Genomic DNA, 14,964 nt, shown 5'->3' with positions numbered 1-14,964 from the left:
TTTTGTTTTTTGGGCTTTTTTTTTTTTTTTTAAGATTTTATTTATTTATTTGTCAGAGAGAGAGAAAGGAGAGAGAGCACTAGCAGGGGGAATGGCAGGCAGAGGGAGAAGCAGGCTTCCTGCTGAATAAGAGCCTGATGTGGGACTCAATCCCAGGACCCGAGATCATGGCCTGAACCAAAGGCAGCGGCTTAGCTGACTGAGCCACTCAGGCGTCCCTAATTTGTTGTTGTTGTTGTTTTAAGTAACAAACTAAGCATCGCTTTGTTTTTTAAGTAATCTCTGCACCCAACAGAGGGCTTGAACTCACAACCCGTCGATCAAGAGCCGTATGCTCCGCTGACTGAGCCACCCAGGCACCCATCATTAACCAGCCACGTAACAGAAAATCTAGAACCTTGAGAATCACAGAAATCTACACATATTCCACTTCATCCCTTTACTGCCCCAGCCTGAGGTAAACACCATCCTGAATCCTGTGTTCATCATTCTTTGTTTTCTTTTTTGTGTAGTTTCATCTTATCTGTATGTGTTCTGAAAAGCATATTTTTGTTTTAGATCTTTTTTTTTTAATATTTTGTTTGTTTATTTGATGGAGAGAGAGGCAGCCAGAGAGGGAACACAAGCTGGGAGAGTGGGAGAGGAAGAAGCAGGCTTCCCGCTGAGCAAGCCCAATGTGGGGGTCGATCCCAGAACCCTGGGATCATGACGCAAGCTGAAGGCAGACACTTAACGACTGAGCCACCCAGGTGTTCCTGTTTTAGATCTTTTAAAGATTTTTTTAAATAATCTCTACACCCATCGTGGGACTCAAACTCACAACCCCAAGATCAAGAGTCACATGCTCTACTGACTGAGCCACCCAGGCACCCCGATTTTTTTTAACTTTATAAAAAGGTTATCATGCCATGTATAATCTTCTGAGACTTTTTTTTTTACTTGATATTTTATTATTAAAATTCCTCCCTATTGGGACACCTGGTGGTGACCCAATACATATATATATATATATATATGTATATATATTTTTAAGTCCCTCCCTATTATTGAGTATCACTGTGTGGTTCACTCTTGTTGTTCTTTTTTTTTTTTTTAAGATTTTTTATTTATTTGGCAGAGAGACAGCCAGCGAGAGAGGGAACACAAGCAGGGGGAGTGGGAGAGGAAGAAGCAGGCTCATAGCAGAAGAGCCTGATGTGGGGCTCGATCCCAGATCGCCGGGATCACGCCCTGAGCCGAAGGCAGACGCTTAACCGCTGTGCCACCCAGGCGCCCCACACTCTTGTTTTTTTTTTAAGTAGGCTGCATGCCCAGCATGGAGCCCAATGCGAAGCTTGAACTCACAACTCTGAGATGGAGACCTAAACTGAGATCAAGAGTCAGATGCTTAACTGACTGAGCCACCCAGCACCCCAGGTTCACTCATTTTGACTGCCGAATAATTTTCCATTGTGTGAACGTATGTGTATATACAGACAGAGACATATATCACTGTCTATACATCCATTCTCCTATCAGGGAGTGTTTGGGGTGCTTCAAGTTTTTAGCTATTGTGAACAGTGCTGCTCTCAACATTTTTGTACATGTCTCCTGGTGTAGGTAAAGAAAATTTTCTTTTGGGGGGTGCCTGGGTGGCTCAGTTGGTTAAGCATCTGACAGGGCATGGAGCCTGCTTGGGATTTTCTGTCTCTCTCTCCCTCCCTCGGCCCCGCTTCCCCCACTTCCCTTAAAAAAAAAAAGAAGAAAGAAAAAAGTTTCTCTTGGGTATATAAATGAGAAGTGAAATTCCTGGGTCAGAAAGTATGTTTGTTCATCTTTATAAGATGGTGTTATATACTCTGTTCCAAAGTGATAATCCCAATTTATACTCCCACTAGCAGTCTTAACTAGTACTGTCACTTTGTATTCTCATCCACATCTGAACCAAAGTATCTGTTGCCAGAGTCTCTGCTCTTGACATCATGACGTACTACCCTCTGTCCTGTCCTGGGCTCCTTTCCCAGAAACAGCATGAACCCTACATACTCCTGGGGCCAACAGAGATGACCGGGAACTAGGAGCATCTCTGGGTGAGCTGCAACAAGGGTTACAGGGCCTAAAGTGAGGAGATTGGTGGGGCTTCTAAAACCCAAGAGATTCCAAGGATCTCTAATGGATTGTTCCTCTTCCATGAAATTGGGAGCTCCAGTCTCCTTGGGTGCCCTCTGACCTGTTCTCAGCAATTTCCTACATGTGGGTGGGTTAGATGGGCTCTCCGCCTTTGCTGTAACTGTTCCTGTCCATCCCTAAGGTGGATGTTGGAGGAAGAGAGGAGCACAGACCCTAATCAGTATTCCTCCTCTCTCCCCACAGGTGTATTGGATGGGACCCATGCTGGGGACCAATACTGCAGAACTCTTCTTTAAATTTTTGTTCTCCTCTGGTGCTTCATGGGAAAAGCTTGTGGCCTGTATGGCTTGCCATGGTGTAGAGATGGTAGACCTACCAGTGTGTCTCATTCTGCCTTCTCTACCACCGCAGAGCCCCCACCTCTAGGCCCCAAGGCCCTCTTCAAGCCTGAGCACAACTGAACCTCTTTCCCCAGGCTCTCCTACCCCATTTTGTCCTCTTCTCTCTCCTTGACCAGCCTGCTTCTCCAGACACCCCTATTCCCAGACTTTTCCTTAGGGGTCAAGATTTAAGGCCCCAGGGTCCTGATTAGGACCATATTAGGAGGCATTAGACCCTCCCATTGCTCCATAGCCATGACTCAGTTTCTTTCTTTTCAGTACTTCCTGCTAGGACTGTGTGAGTTAGGAAAGATGAAGTATAAACTGATTCTGAAATTTAGCTACTAAGCCTTTTCCTCCTCCCCAGTCCCCCACCTCCACCCCCACCCTATCCATGGAAGATAGGTTCTTCTTCCTATCTTTGTAGTTTACAAGGCCAGGCTGAGGGTTTGGAAAGGGAGGTGCTGGCATGGATGGGGGTAGGGAACCTGGGCTTGGAGAAAACCAGACACAGCAGAACTATTCTGTCCCAGAGCTGCAGGGTCCACAGATTCCAGACCAAACCAACCAATGGGAAAAGGCCCTCTAATCCCAGAGAACTAAAGAATTCTCTTCAGTTATCCAACTTCCCTGCTGGACCCCACTCCTGACCCCCACCCCCACCCTTCCCCCTGGCCGACTGAGAGGAGCCTGAAGGCCCCCAGGAGCACAGTCTCATACCCTGTGAAGTGAACTCAGTTTGACTGAACTTCCAAGCAGAGTTGAGGGATGTTCTAATATAGAAGTCAATCAGGACCACGAACCCCAACTTTGACACAAAGAGAAAAACAACTTTTACAGTCCTCCTGTTCTTGGTCCTTTCCTCTCAGAGTCTCTCCAGCCCTGACTCTACCCCCACCCTAACACCCATGGCTCTGCTTCTCTCCCAGTGGAAGAGGGAGGGGAAAATCCAGCAGCTTTATCAGATGCATTAGAGTGGGCCCAGCCCTCTGCAGCTGTGAAGGGGTTAAGAGGCTGGGCCAGCCACTTCAGCCTGCCCCTCCCAGGGATTAAGAGTCCTCTATAAAGGGGACTGTCCACCCAGATCAGGCCAGGGGGGTATCAGGGACCCAGGCATTGTGCCCATCCCCCCTGCCATGTGGGAACTGCGGTCAGCCTCCTTCTGGAGGGCCATATTTGCTGAGTTCTTTGCCACCCTCTTCTATGTCTTTTTTGGACTGGGGGCCTCACTGCGTTGGACCCCTGGACCCCTGCATGTCCTGCAGGTGGCTCTGGCCTTTGGCCTGGCCCTGGCTACGCTGGTGCAGGCCGTGGGCCACATCAGCGGAGCCCATGTCAATCCTGCAGTCACTTTCGCCTTCCTCGTGGGTTCCCAGATGTCTCTGCTCCGTGCCTTCTGCTATATGGCAGCCCAACTCCTGGGAGCCGTGGCTGGAGCCGCCGTGCTGTATAGTGTCACCCCTCCTGCCGTCCGAGGAAACCTAGCACTTAATACGGTAATGGGCAGCTCAGTGGGATTGGGGGAACCTTGTACCCTGTCTCCCTGCCTGGTGGAGGCCTATCAGTTCCTCAGGGGTCTGGGACATTGTGTGTGTGTGTGTGTGTGTGTGTGTGTGTGTGTGCGCACATGCGTGTGTGTCAACGGTAGTTTGGAGGAGTAAGGAAGGCATAAAGGCCTGGACTGACTCAAGAGACCAGAGTTCTGGTTTCAGCTTTCGTTCCAACTCCGTGCAGATTCTTGAGGAAACTTATTTTACCCGGGGGGGCCTCAGCTTCCTCACCTGCGTAAGTGGGTACAATTCTTTCTACCATGAAGGAGTATTATTAGGAGAAATTAGAAACGAATACAGTCACTACGAAGGGAGTTGTATTATCCTCCCTCTCCAGGGGACTGATGCCATATGGGTTTTGCTGTGTGGGAAGCCTTGAGGAGGTAACATGGTGGCCACCCTGATGAGCTGCCTCCTTTCTTCTTCCTTTGACCAGCTGCACCCTGGGGTGAGTGTGGGCCAGGCCACCACGGTGGAGATCTTCCTGACACTCCAGTTTGTGCTCTGCATCTTTGCCACATACGACGAGAGGCGGAATGGCCGCCTGGGATCTGTAGCCCTGGCTGTTGGCTTCTCCCTCACCCTGGGGCACCTCTTCGGGGTAAGCAGGAAAGCAAAGCAACTTCTTGTTTAAGGCTTCTAAGGCCCCTCAACCTTTCCCAATTTTGAAGTTTCTTTCTACCCAGCCCACTGTCAAACATGAACATAGCCCACCTCACTCTGTTTCAGTCGGCAAGAGGAATCAACGCTGTTCTATTCCTCTCTTCTGTGACCACTATACCTGGTCCTTGTTGACCCCAAGGTGGAAATGTATGCATCATGGGTAGATGTGGGCTTTGTCTATGGATCCATAGTCTGAGCCCAGATAAAGTGCCTTTACTCCACTGTGGAACCCCCATGCAGTTTGTCTTTCCCTACTTGCTGCTGGCTTGGGGCAAGTTGCCAGCCCTTAGGGGCATGTGGGTTGTAGGAGAAGACGCTGGGGTGGAGTAGGGGAAAGTGTCTCAGTTATGACTGTGTCTTTTGCAGATGTATTACACTGGTGCAGGCATGAACCCTGCCCGCTCCTTTGCTCCTGCCATTCTCACCAGAAACTTCACAAACCACTGGGTGAGTGAGGGGAGAGGGGCAAGATCCTGACGCCCTCCTGTATGGGTGTGGGCTGCAGGGTCCATGTTTGGTTCCTGCTTTTCCATCTGGATGTGTTAACTGCTTTACTAGCACTCAGCTAAAGGGGCTGTCACAGAGTTTGGCATGCCTGTGTGAGCAGGATTCATTATTCTGCTAGGAAGAGAGGTTCTTGCTCATATTGTTCCTTCACCGGTTGGTCAGGTATTTTTACTAAGTATCCACAGGATTCTAAAGCTAGCACTATGAGGATAGACAACTGAACAGGAAGTCAAATACTTCTACTCTCAGAGCTCAGGATGTGTATGAGTACAGATGGGCCTGTGTGCCTCTTCCCAGTTCTAGCACATTATTGGCCTTGGGTGTGACCATGGCAAATGACTGTCATTCTGCGCCCCAGTTTCCTTACCATAAAATGGGGTGTTAGGAGAAATCAGTGTGAAAATTATATGTGTGAAATATTTAGCACAGAATCTGGTATGGACTAAGACCTCAATAAAAATTGGCTATGTTTGTGTTGTTTGGCTATATGCCAGCCAAACATCCAGAATTAATTTTAAAAAATGTTTTTAAAGGTATATTTCCATTTTCATGGCAGTGTTATTCACAATAGCCAAAAGGTGGAAGCAACCCAAGTGTCCCTCACAAGTGAGTGGATAAACACAATGTAGTCTATACATGCACTGGACTAGTATTCAGCCTTACAGAGAAGGACGTCCTGTCACGTGCTACAGCATGGATGAACCTTGAGGACATTATGCTACATGAAATACCAGTCACAAAATGATAAATACTGTATAACTCCCCTTACATGAAGTATCTAGAGTAGTTAAATTCATTCAAACAGAGCAGAGGAGTACTTGATGGGGTATCAGGAGAGGGGGCAATGGGGAGCTGTTGTTTAATGGGCATAGAGATTCGGGTTTGCAAGATGAAGGAGTTCTGGAGATTGGTCGCACAACAATGTGATATACTTAATATTACTGAACTGTACACTTAGAATTGGTTAAGGTGGTAAATTTTATGTTATATGTTGTATCACAATTAAAATATTTTTTTTCCCAAAGCAATGTGCAAACTAGTGAAAACCGATAAGAAATAGAATATATATGTGGGATAAAGAACTAATTTGGTGAGTCAGAAAAAAATGGTAAGTTTTGAGGCACAGGAAGTCGAGCAGTTTAGAATTTAAAAACAAACACTGGTTTCTGCTTAAATAGCGCCCAGTTGTATGTGCCAAGTACAGATGTCTGTTTTCCACCCATAGGTTTGGAAAAAGAGAAGCCTTGCTCTTGATCCCTTCCCTGAGTCTGATTATTCCTCTCCTTTTCCTACAGGTATACTGGGTGGGCCCAATCATTGGAGGAGGACTAGGCAGTCTCCTCTACGACTTTCTCCTCTTCCCCCGGCTCAAGAGTGTTTCTGAGAGACTCTCTATTCTCAAGGGTGCCAGGTCCAGTGACTCCAATGGACAACCAGAGGGCACTGGGGAGCCTGTTGAACTGAAGACCCAGGCCCTGTGAAAGCTCCAGTGGGCTAGAGGGAGTAGGAAGCTTCTGGGTTTACTTGGAGGGGCTGAGACAGCCCCTGGATGAAGAAAGAGACTGGGCGAGGGACATGTACTTCTTTATTTTTTAATTTATGTGTGTGTTGTGTGTGTGTGTGTGTGTGTGTGGTTTTTTTTTTTTTTGCTTTTTGCCGTGTGAAATCTTTCAAGTTGCATTCATGAGCTGGTTTGTGCAAACTTCCCTCTCTCCCCATCCCACCTCTCTTCGCCACTGTGTGTGCATGATTGTGCGTATGAATGGTATGAATGTGAGTGAACGTGGCTGTGTCTGAGTTTTGGGGCACAGCAGGAGAGGTAGGGAAGGGAAAAAGATGTCACCCTATACCTTCCTCTCCCAATCCAGTGTGGTGAGCACAGGGAACCAAGACATTTAAGCTTCTAGCCTTTACCCTGCTGCCAGTCAAGTTTATTATGGCCCTAGGTTTATTAGGGAGCAGGGAAGCAGGGAGTACTCCTCACAGGAGGCAGATGGAGACAAGGCATTCCAAGGGTTGGGAGAAGGGGCTGGGGGCAGGGAGAGAGAAAATGGAGGTATGAGCCCCAGATCAGGCTTCAATTGTACCAAAAAGTTTTGGGGAAGTTAATGGGAGAGTGTAGCCTACTTATCTCAGGGATGCTTGCCCCAGGGACTTGGATGGGGAAGTAGCTCTGAGAAAAGTGAACACTGGGGTTTGAACTGTTCTGTAAAGCCACATAAACTTGTCTACATCCACCAGCTGGGTTTTGTGTTCATTCTAGTATGATGGATCTCTTTGGAGGCCCTGGGCCAGTGAGCTCCCAACCTAAACAAGGGGTAGGGTGAGCCTAGAATCTAGAAAATTGAAGTAGTTTAGCGGTTCTGCCAGGTTCTGCCAGACATCCCTAGAGGGGCCTCCGGTACTTAAGCCAAAGAAGAGTTCCCTAAGGTCAAAACAGGAAACGTGATGCCTGGAGCAAATGCAGAGGTAAGGATGGGGGGCCGTAGGAGGGAGAGGCTTTGACCCTGAGTTTTAATTTAGCTAGACAGATCAAAACACCCTTCAAATGGTATCTTTCTGCTTTTACCCCTAGTTTTATAGTCTTCTTTATTTTCCTTTTTTGTGTGCGTCTTTTCACTTTTCTCTCATGTATCCTTTCATCTTCAGCAAATCTCTTATTAACTCTCTTCATATCCCAGAAATTGATTCCTTCTATTCAAATGCTTAATAATTCCGGAGGTAATTATTCGTCTGAGCCCTATCTTCTTTTGTCGTCGGCAAAATACACTCATCTCAGCAGAGTCCAGAGGAGATCCTCAACTTACCAGCGAATATTTATTGTTGTTCTCTTCCTTTTAGGAGCCTGCACGCTTCGCAAGCTTTAAACCAATATCTCTAGCATGAAAAGACACCCCTCCCGCAAAAAATCACCCTAGCCCGTAGCTCAACTCTTCACTTCCTCCCAAATAAAGCCTAATTTTTCTAACTAACCATGGAGACTTTGGAATAATCCACTTGACTAGGAGAAGGGGAAGAATGTTTGTAAATTTACCTCTAATCGGACTTTGATCCCTATTATCTTAAGTCAGCAGAAAATTCATAGCGCTGTGGTGCTTAGTTCATCATAGGGGATCGACTCAGATAAAACGGTGATTGTACTCTCTTCCCTTTTCCTTACTTCATCACCAGCACCACCCTCTCGCTTGGGGTTACATGGACCAGCCCAGCTCGCCCCGCCCCACTTCCCACGCAGGCGGGGACTGGTCCCGCCGGGTCGGGTGGCGGGAAAAGCTGCGGCCCGGGGCCTGAGGGCCGCTGGCTCCGCGGGGATCCTGAGGACCGGCGGGGAGCGGGTGAGTGTGCGGGAGAGAGGGCTCTAGCGGACAGCGTTATTTCCGAGCCGCGGGGGCACTCTTGAGAGGTGCCCAGTTCAGTTTGCCGCCACCGGCTTTCAAGTCAGAGGGCGGGGCTTGCGCGTTTGCTGCGCACGCGCAGTTCTCCACCCCGAGTCCCAAGTAGGTGCCGCTGCGTTCCGGATTCGCCTGGGTCTCTCCTTCGGTAGTCCCCGCGCTCCTATCTCCCCCGGGTCCTCGCGCAGGGGTGGGGCTGTGATGGGAGGTGGCTTGGAACCCTTAGGTAGAACAGACGGTTCCGGGGCATTTCCACTTTAGAACTTTCCATCCAGTTCAGACAAGAAGAAACAAGTGCCGCTTGGTGGCCAGCAGGAGTCGGAATTCGGAATTCGCTTGACTCAAATTTTGGGTTTTTATAGAACGGATTTCTCATTCCCTTCCCTCCTTTCTCTCGGGTGTCAGACTTAAGGAGGATACAGCTCTTGCTTGGGTTTGTTAGCTGGACTGTCAGCTACTAATTAAGCTCCTTCCCTTGAGTCTCAGTTCTTTACTTTGCCCTTCGTGCTGCCCACAAGTTACCTTTTTAAAAAGTCAACCTGGTCATTTCAGATTAAATTTAAAACTCCTCTTTGGCCACCCACAGTCAGGCTTAAATCCTCAGGTGGCGTCCATGGCCCTTCACACTCTGATCCTCTCAGCCTCATTTTCTAAAGCTCCCTAACATTTGTCCCGTGTCACGCAGTCGATTCCCAGCTACATGGAAGGGGTGTATCTACATTGTGCTCTTTTATGCTTTGCTGTTCCCTCTACTTGAAGTTCTGGCCACTTCTCTGCCAAATGAACTTCTCTTTCAGGACTGAGCTTACTGGTCCCTCTGAAAACCTCTATTTCCAGCCCCCCACCTCCCTGGCCAAAGTAGTCACTTCTTCCTTTGTGTTCTTGAAGTATTGTACCTCCCTCTATTATCAGTGTCACTGATAACAGTCCTGTAAAAAAGTTCCTAAGCTCCTAACAGGTACTCTGCACTTTGCTCGGTGACAAGTGGACAGAGATGAATAGGACGGAGCTCCTGACCTTAAAGAACCCACAGTCTGGATGGAAAAACACATATGAATGAGTCCTCTGCAGTTACTGGGTGACAAAGAAGTCTGCCCTGGCTTCCTAACTCCTCTCACTTTGTACTCTCTTAATTAAGCTTATTTACTGCCACAGTTTCACACACGTTCTTGGATTCTGATGCCTCCAAATCTCCAGCTCCAACCTTTCCTCCCTTAATTTCAGAACTTGTCTGCTTCAGTTCCAGTTTAGAAACCATTTATTGATGATTCACATTGTGCTGGTCGCAATGATTCCTGATCTCAAGGAGTTTATAATTTAGAGCGGTTAACAGGGGATTAAGTTAGAATCACCAGGTGAGCATTTTCAAAACACTCTCCTCCAGGCCCCACCCCTGTAAGTCCGGATTCTGTAACTAGACTCTGAAAATTCAAAAATGAATAAGAAATACTTTACATCCTCAGGGAATCTAAGGCTAAGGGAGGGAGACAGACATTTTCAAACAATCTGTTTAAATACGACGCATAACATGACCTGTAGATGCCATGATGGAAGTATATTTACAGCACTAAGTAGACACAAAGGGAAGAGAGGTCACTTCTGTATGGAATAGTAGGAAGGAAGTACCGTTTGGGCAGAGCCTTCAAAGATGAAAGGATCGACTCTAGGGCATTTGGGACAGAAGAGTAACTTGAGAGAGCAGCTTAAAGGTAACCAGCAGGGAGATTATGAAGAACCTTGTATTGTAGGCATGTGAAGCTGCTGAAACTTTAGTTTTGTAGTGCATGCTGTGGCAAGTCATTCAAACAGTGCTAAAGTGAGAGGTAAATATTTCCTCCTATTGTAGTCCCCTCCCCTCGTCTCCCAAGAGACTATCACCATGAAGTGTCTTTTGTATCCGTTGAAGGGTTTTAAGCAGGGTAGTTATGTGGCCAAATCTAGTAACCATTTTGTGAATAGATTTAAGGGAATAAGACTGGAAGCAGAGAAGGAGGTTAGGAAGAGGATGAGTAACCTAAGCTGGAGATATTCAGGTCTGAACGAAAGCAGTAGCAATGAGGATTTATTGGGGTTGGATAGGAGAGCTTAAAGAGGTAGAATTAGCCTGAGTCAATGACGTGAGGTATCTAGGATGACGCCTAGCTTTCCTATGTGAATGACTAAGTAGATAGTGTCAGTCCCTAAAGAGATCCAAAATAGAAGTAGAGACAGATTTAGGGGGAAGATACTCCATTTTGCACATGTTTAATGTGAGGTATCAGTGAGACATAAAATGGAGAATGCTATTCGTTAGTGAAATGTGAGATTGACACCATGAGAGCTCAGTATGGCAAGAATACAGATTTGCTGGCTAATAACTCGGAGATAGTAGTTGAAGACGTGGGAATGGATGAGTTTGCCCAAGGAGGCTGTGTAGAATAACAGGAAGACAACCGAAGACGAAAGCCTATGAACATCTGTGCTTGAGAAGGAGAAGCCAATATGGCATCAAGGAAAGGTTTTGTTTTTTGTTGGATATTTTCCTCCCTGAGATGGAAGAGCTTTGAGCAACTTATTTGGGCCAATATAAAGAGAAGACTGGAAACAAATGAGAAATGAGGAACAACTGGGGCACCTGGCTGGCTCAGTCAGTAGAGAATGTGACTCTTGATCTCAGGGTGGTGAGTTTGAGTCCCACGTTGGATGTAAAGATTACTTTAAAAAAATAAAATCTTAAAAAAAAGAATGAGGAACAACCAACTAAGGGACAGGAAGTGATTGACAAATCACAAATGGAGGGCTTAGATTAGAAGCAGAAAAGTCTGGGTGGGCATTTGAAATATGTACGTTTTTAGGCTTGGGTGGAGAAAGTTCAAAGAGTTCTTCCTTGTCTGATGACGGACCTCAGTTGTTCCTCAGAAGAAGGGGCAGAGACACCAGCTGAGAGGTCTGGTAAGCAATGGAGAAGAGGGGCTTGAGGATAACCGTGAAAGCTAAGAAACAGTTGTTCCTTGGGAAAGAGAAGAGGAAGTGGACCAGGAACACTAAAAAAGATTGGCTGGGCCAGGCTGAGGGCCCTGCTCAGGTTGGAGACTACCCCGTAGCTGTGTATCATCCTGCAGGGTTTGGTTTTCTTCAGCAAATCTGAGTCAAGATTTAAGTTCAAAAGTCTAGAAAGTGGATGATCCGAGGTTGGGATCTTTTGCAGGGTTGAATGCAATGAAAGGAAAAAGATTGACACCTCACAAAGAGTGATATGTAGTGATACGATAGCGGGTTACATGATACCGCCTGTGTGACCCCCAATTTGATCATTTTGTTTTTCAGCTCAAAAATCTTCAGTGACTTCTTGGTTTTCCTTTAAATCCTTGAATTGTTAGACAAAGACAAGGTTGTTGCATAAAGTCAGTTCCAGCCCCTCCTTTCTACTGCTGTCCTGTTAGTTTCAGCTGCTTTTGCTCTGGCAGTTTCCTGCCTAAACGCCCCACCTCCTCCCGGCTACCTGAACACTATGGAGCCTTCGAAGGCCGCGATCTAGTCACACTTCCTCTGACCAATCCTCCTTGACCACTTTCACCTGGAAAGAGCCCTAGTTTGTCAGAATATTTGTTTCAATATCACTTACTTAGAGCTTATACTGACTTGTCTTTCACATTATTTCTTTTATATTGGGCAGGCTTTATTTCTGCAACTGTATTTCTTAAGTTTCGTTAGCACCTGCGCAACATTTCTTTTTTGGCTTTGGGGGCTCATCGTAAGCATTTAGTGACTGATTATAGAGTCCAATAGGCAGAGAGGAAATTAAGATTTTGAGAGTTCTTTCTTGGTGCTTAGCATTCAGTAAAGTGTCTGGTATCAGTGCTTTTCAAACTGTCTTCGTAAAGGACCAGGTAGGTTTTTTTTCCCCGAAGGTGTTACAAATCTACTTTTCTTTTTTTTTTTTTTTAAGATTTTATTTATTTATTCGACAGAGAGAGAGACAGCCAGCGAGAGAGGGAACACAAGCAGGGGGAGTGGGAGAGGAAGAAGCAGGCTCATAGCGGAGGAGCCTGATGTGGGGCTCGATCCCATAACGCCGGGATCACGCCCTGAGCCGAAGGCAGACGCCCAACCGCTGTGCCACCCAGGCGCCCCACAAATCAGTACTTTTCTTTCTTTCTTTCTTTCTCCACCCCCCACCCCACGTTTACTGAGTTATAATTGACATATGAAGTACTTTTCTAAAAACACTTCTGTAAAACACTGAAACTATTTAATTACTAATGATAATTCAAATAGTACTAAAGTGAAAGATAAGGGAGATAAATGTTTCTCCTACCCTAGACCCCCCCCCATTCTCCCCAGAGACAATCATTATGAAGTTTCTTATGTGTCCATTAAAGTGTTTTAGGTAGGGTGGTTATATGATCAAATCTGGTAACCATATTATGGATAGACTTAAGAGAACTGAGTAATCTAAACTAAAGATACTCAGGACCTGAACTAAATTAAATTACTAGAAAAATAACATGGAAAAAAACCCATACAGAATATAGACTTTTAAAAATTATTAGATTTAGGGGGTGCCTGGGTGGCTGAGCGACTGACTCCTGGTTTCAGCTTGGGTTGTGATCTCCGGGCCCTGATCTCAGATTGAGCCCTGCTTTGGGCTCCACGCTCAGTGCAATGTCTGCTTAGGACTCTCCCTCTGCCTGTCCCTACTCACTCGCACGCTCTCTCTCTCTCAAATAAATAAATAACATCCTTTAAAAAATGATGAGAGTCAACAAACGTTAACCCTTACCTTGCTGTAAGATGTTCTAAATGCTTATGCTTCGCGTCTGTTCTGGATGTAGACTGATAGTTTGTGGAGCGGCAGTGGTCTGCTTACCATGCTTTGAGTACCACTGCTTTCCATGCATGATCTCATTTACACTTCCCCATTTATCTTCTCAGTGTACTGACAAGGCAACTGAGTTTTAGGTTAAGCCACAAACAGGATCGCCAGTGTGGTACTGGACAGTACTGGGATCCAAATGCCAAATGTCCTTCTGGTTATGCTAGTGATTCTCAAAGCTGGTTCTTAGAGTTGGTATGGGGCGGAGTGTTTTGTTTGGCTTTATTTTGTTTTCAAGAAGTGAGTTAATTTTCTATTTTCAATAACAAGTACATTTAATATTTTATCCTTTTTTTAAAATTTGGTTCTTGCATTTTGAGACCTACAAGTATTAATTTCAGAGGAATATTCCTTCATCTGAACCATTTAGTATTTAGTTGAGTGGGAAAAGTAACTAACATCCCTTTAAATGTCCAGGTCTGCTGGCTCTAAGATGTTTGACAAAGTTCCCATCTGTCTATGATAAACTGTGAAAGTAAAATATAATTAGTTTTTTCATAAATTGTAGTTTATCAAATTTAATGACTGTATTTTATCCTGAGATTTTGTTCTTAGTGGGTTTTGTTTTTGTTTTTTATGTTTAAATAGAAAATAGAATATATAGTAATTGCATGGGATTTTTTCGTAACAGCTTTATTGAAATATAATTTACAGACCATAAAATTCACCCTTTTAAAGTATACAGATCACAGAGTTGTATAACCATTTGCATTATCTAACATTAGAGTATTTTCATCACCCCCTAAAGAAACTGTGTGTGTACCTACTACCTGTGTTCCATCTTTCCTTCTCCCAGGCCCTGGCAACCACTAATCTACTTTGTGTCTCTATGGGTTTTCCTCTTCTGGACATTTCATATAAATGGAATCATATAGTATGTAATCTTTTGTGTTTGGCTTCTTTCACTGAAAATAGTGTTGTCAAGTTTCGTCCGCATTGTAGCATGTATCAGCACTTTGTTCCTTTTAATTGTCAAATATTCCATTGTATAGATACACCACTTTTTGTTTATTCATCAGCTGATGGACATTTGGGTTTTTTCCCACATTGTGACAATTATAAACAATGCTGCTATGAACATTCACGTACACGTTTCTGTGTGGACGTGCTTTTTATTTCTCTCAGATAAATACCTAAGCGTGGAATTGCTGGGTCTTAGGATAACTCTATGTTTAACATTTTGAGGAATTGCCTAACTATTTTCCACAGCAGCTGAACCATTTTGTAGTCAGCAATATGTGAGGGGTGTGTGTAAGTGTCCTTAAGTTACAAAAATGTAAGGTTGGCAACCTTATGTTAGTCTCCCTAAATTAAAAAATAAAAAATTAAAGACCCATCTAGGAAACCACTGCATTTCACAAAACAAACAAATAAAAAAACCCAAAAACCTATTCAGGAGTTTATTGATGAAAAATAAGAATTTCTTTCTTTTCTGTTGGTTCTTTGGCAAACCAGAATGGCTGGTTTTCCTGTTTTGCGTCTGTTGTGAGTGAAAGAGGCAGCATGGG

The 14,964-nt window shown here is 45.2% G+C and overlaps 2 protein-coding genes across 5 annotated transcripts in view; both read left to right on the top strand.

Moving 5' to 3' along the window:
• Positions 1-292: 292 nt before the first annotated feature.
• LOC103656249 (major intrinsic protein of lens fiber) lies at positions 293-8,270 on the top strand. Of its 3 annotated transcripts, XM_040637135.1 has the most exons (6): positions 293-457; positions 1,943-2,069; positions 2,353-3,985; positions 4,476-4,640; positions 5,069-5,149; positions 6,505-8,270. In XM_040637135.1, the coding sequence occupies exons 3-6, from the start codon at positions 3,626-3,628 to the stop codon at positions 6,688-6,690; spliced, it is 792 nt and encodes a 263-aa protein (XP_040493069.1). In that variant the 5' UTR covers positions 293-457; positions 1,943-2,069; positions 2,353-3,625; the 3' UTR covers positions 6,691-8,270. The 3 variants fall into 3 exon arrangements, with proteins under 3 accessions (XP_040493069.1, XP_040493068.1, XP_008681832.2); XM_040637134.1 differs by having other exon boundaries at positions 1,943-3,985; XM_008683610.2 differs by lacking the exon at positions 293-457 and having other exon boundaries at positions 1,767-2,069.
• Positions 8,271-8,446: 176 nt separating this feature from the next.
• Positions 8,447-14,964, top strand: part of TIMELESS (timeless circadian regulator) — a 30,827-nt gene continuing 24,309 nt past the window's right edge. For both annotated transcript variants that reach the window (XM_040637133.1, XM_040637132.1), the window contains exon 1: positions 8,447-8,544. The gene's annotated coding sequence lies outside the window, so the exon portion shown is untranslated. The remainder of the gene's footprint in view (positions 8,545-14,964) is intronic.

This window comes from Ursus maritimus, unplaced genomic scaffold (assembly GCF_017311325.1).
Source record: "Ursus maritimus isolate PB19 unplaced genomic scaffold, ASM1731132v1 scaffold_21, whole genome shotgun sequence".
Lineage (NCBI taxonomy): Eukaryota > Metazoa > Chordata > Mammalia > Carnivora > Ursidae > Ursus > Ursus maritimus.
Note: the sequence above shows the minus strand (reverse complement) of the source record. Positions and strands in the feature narration are given on the sequence as shown.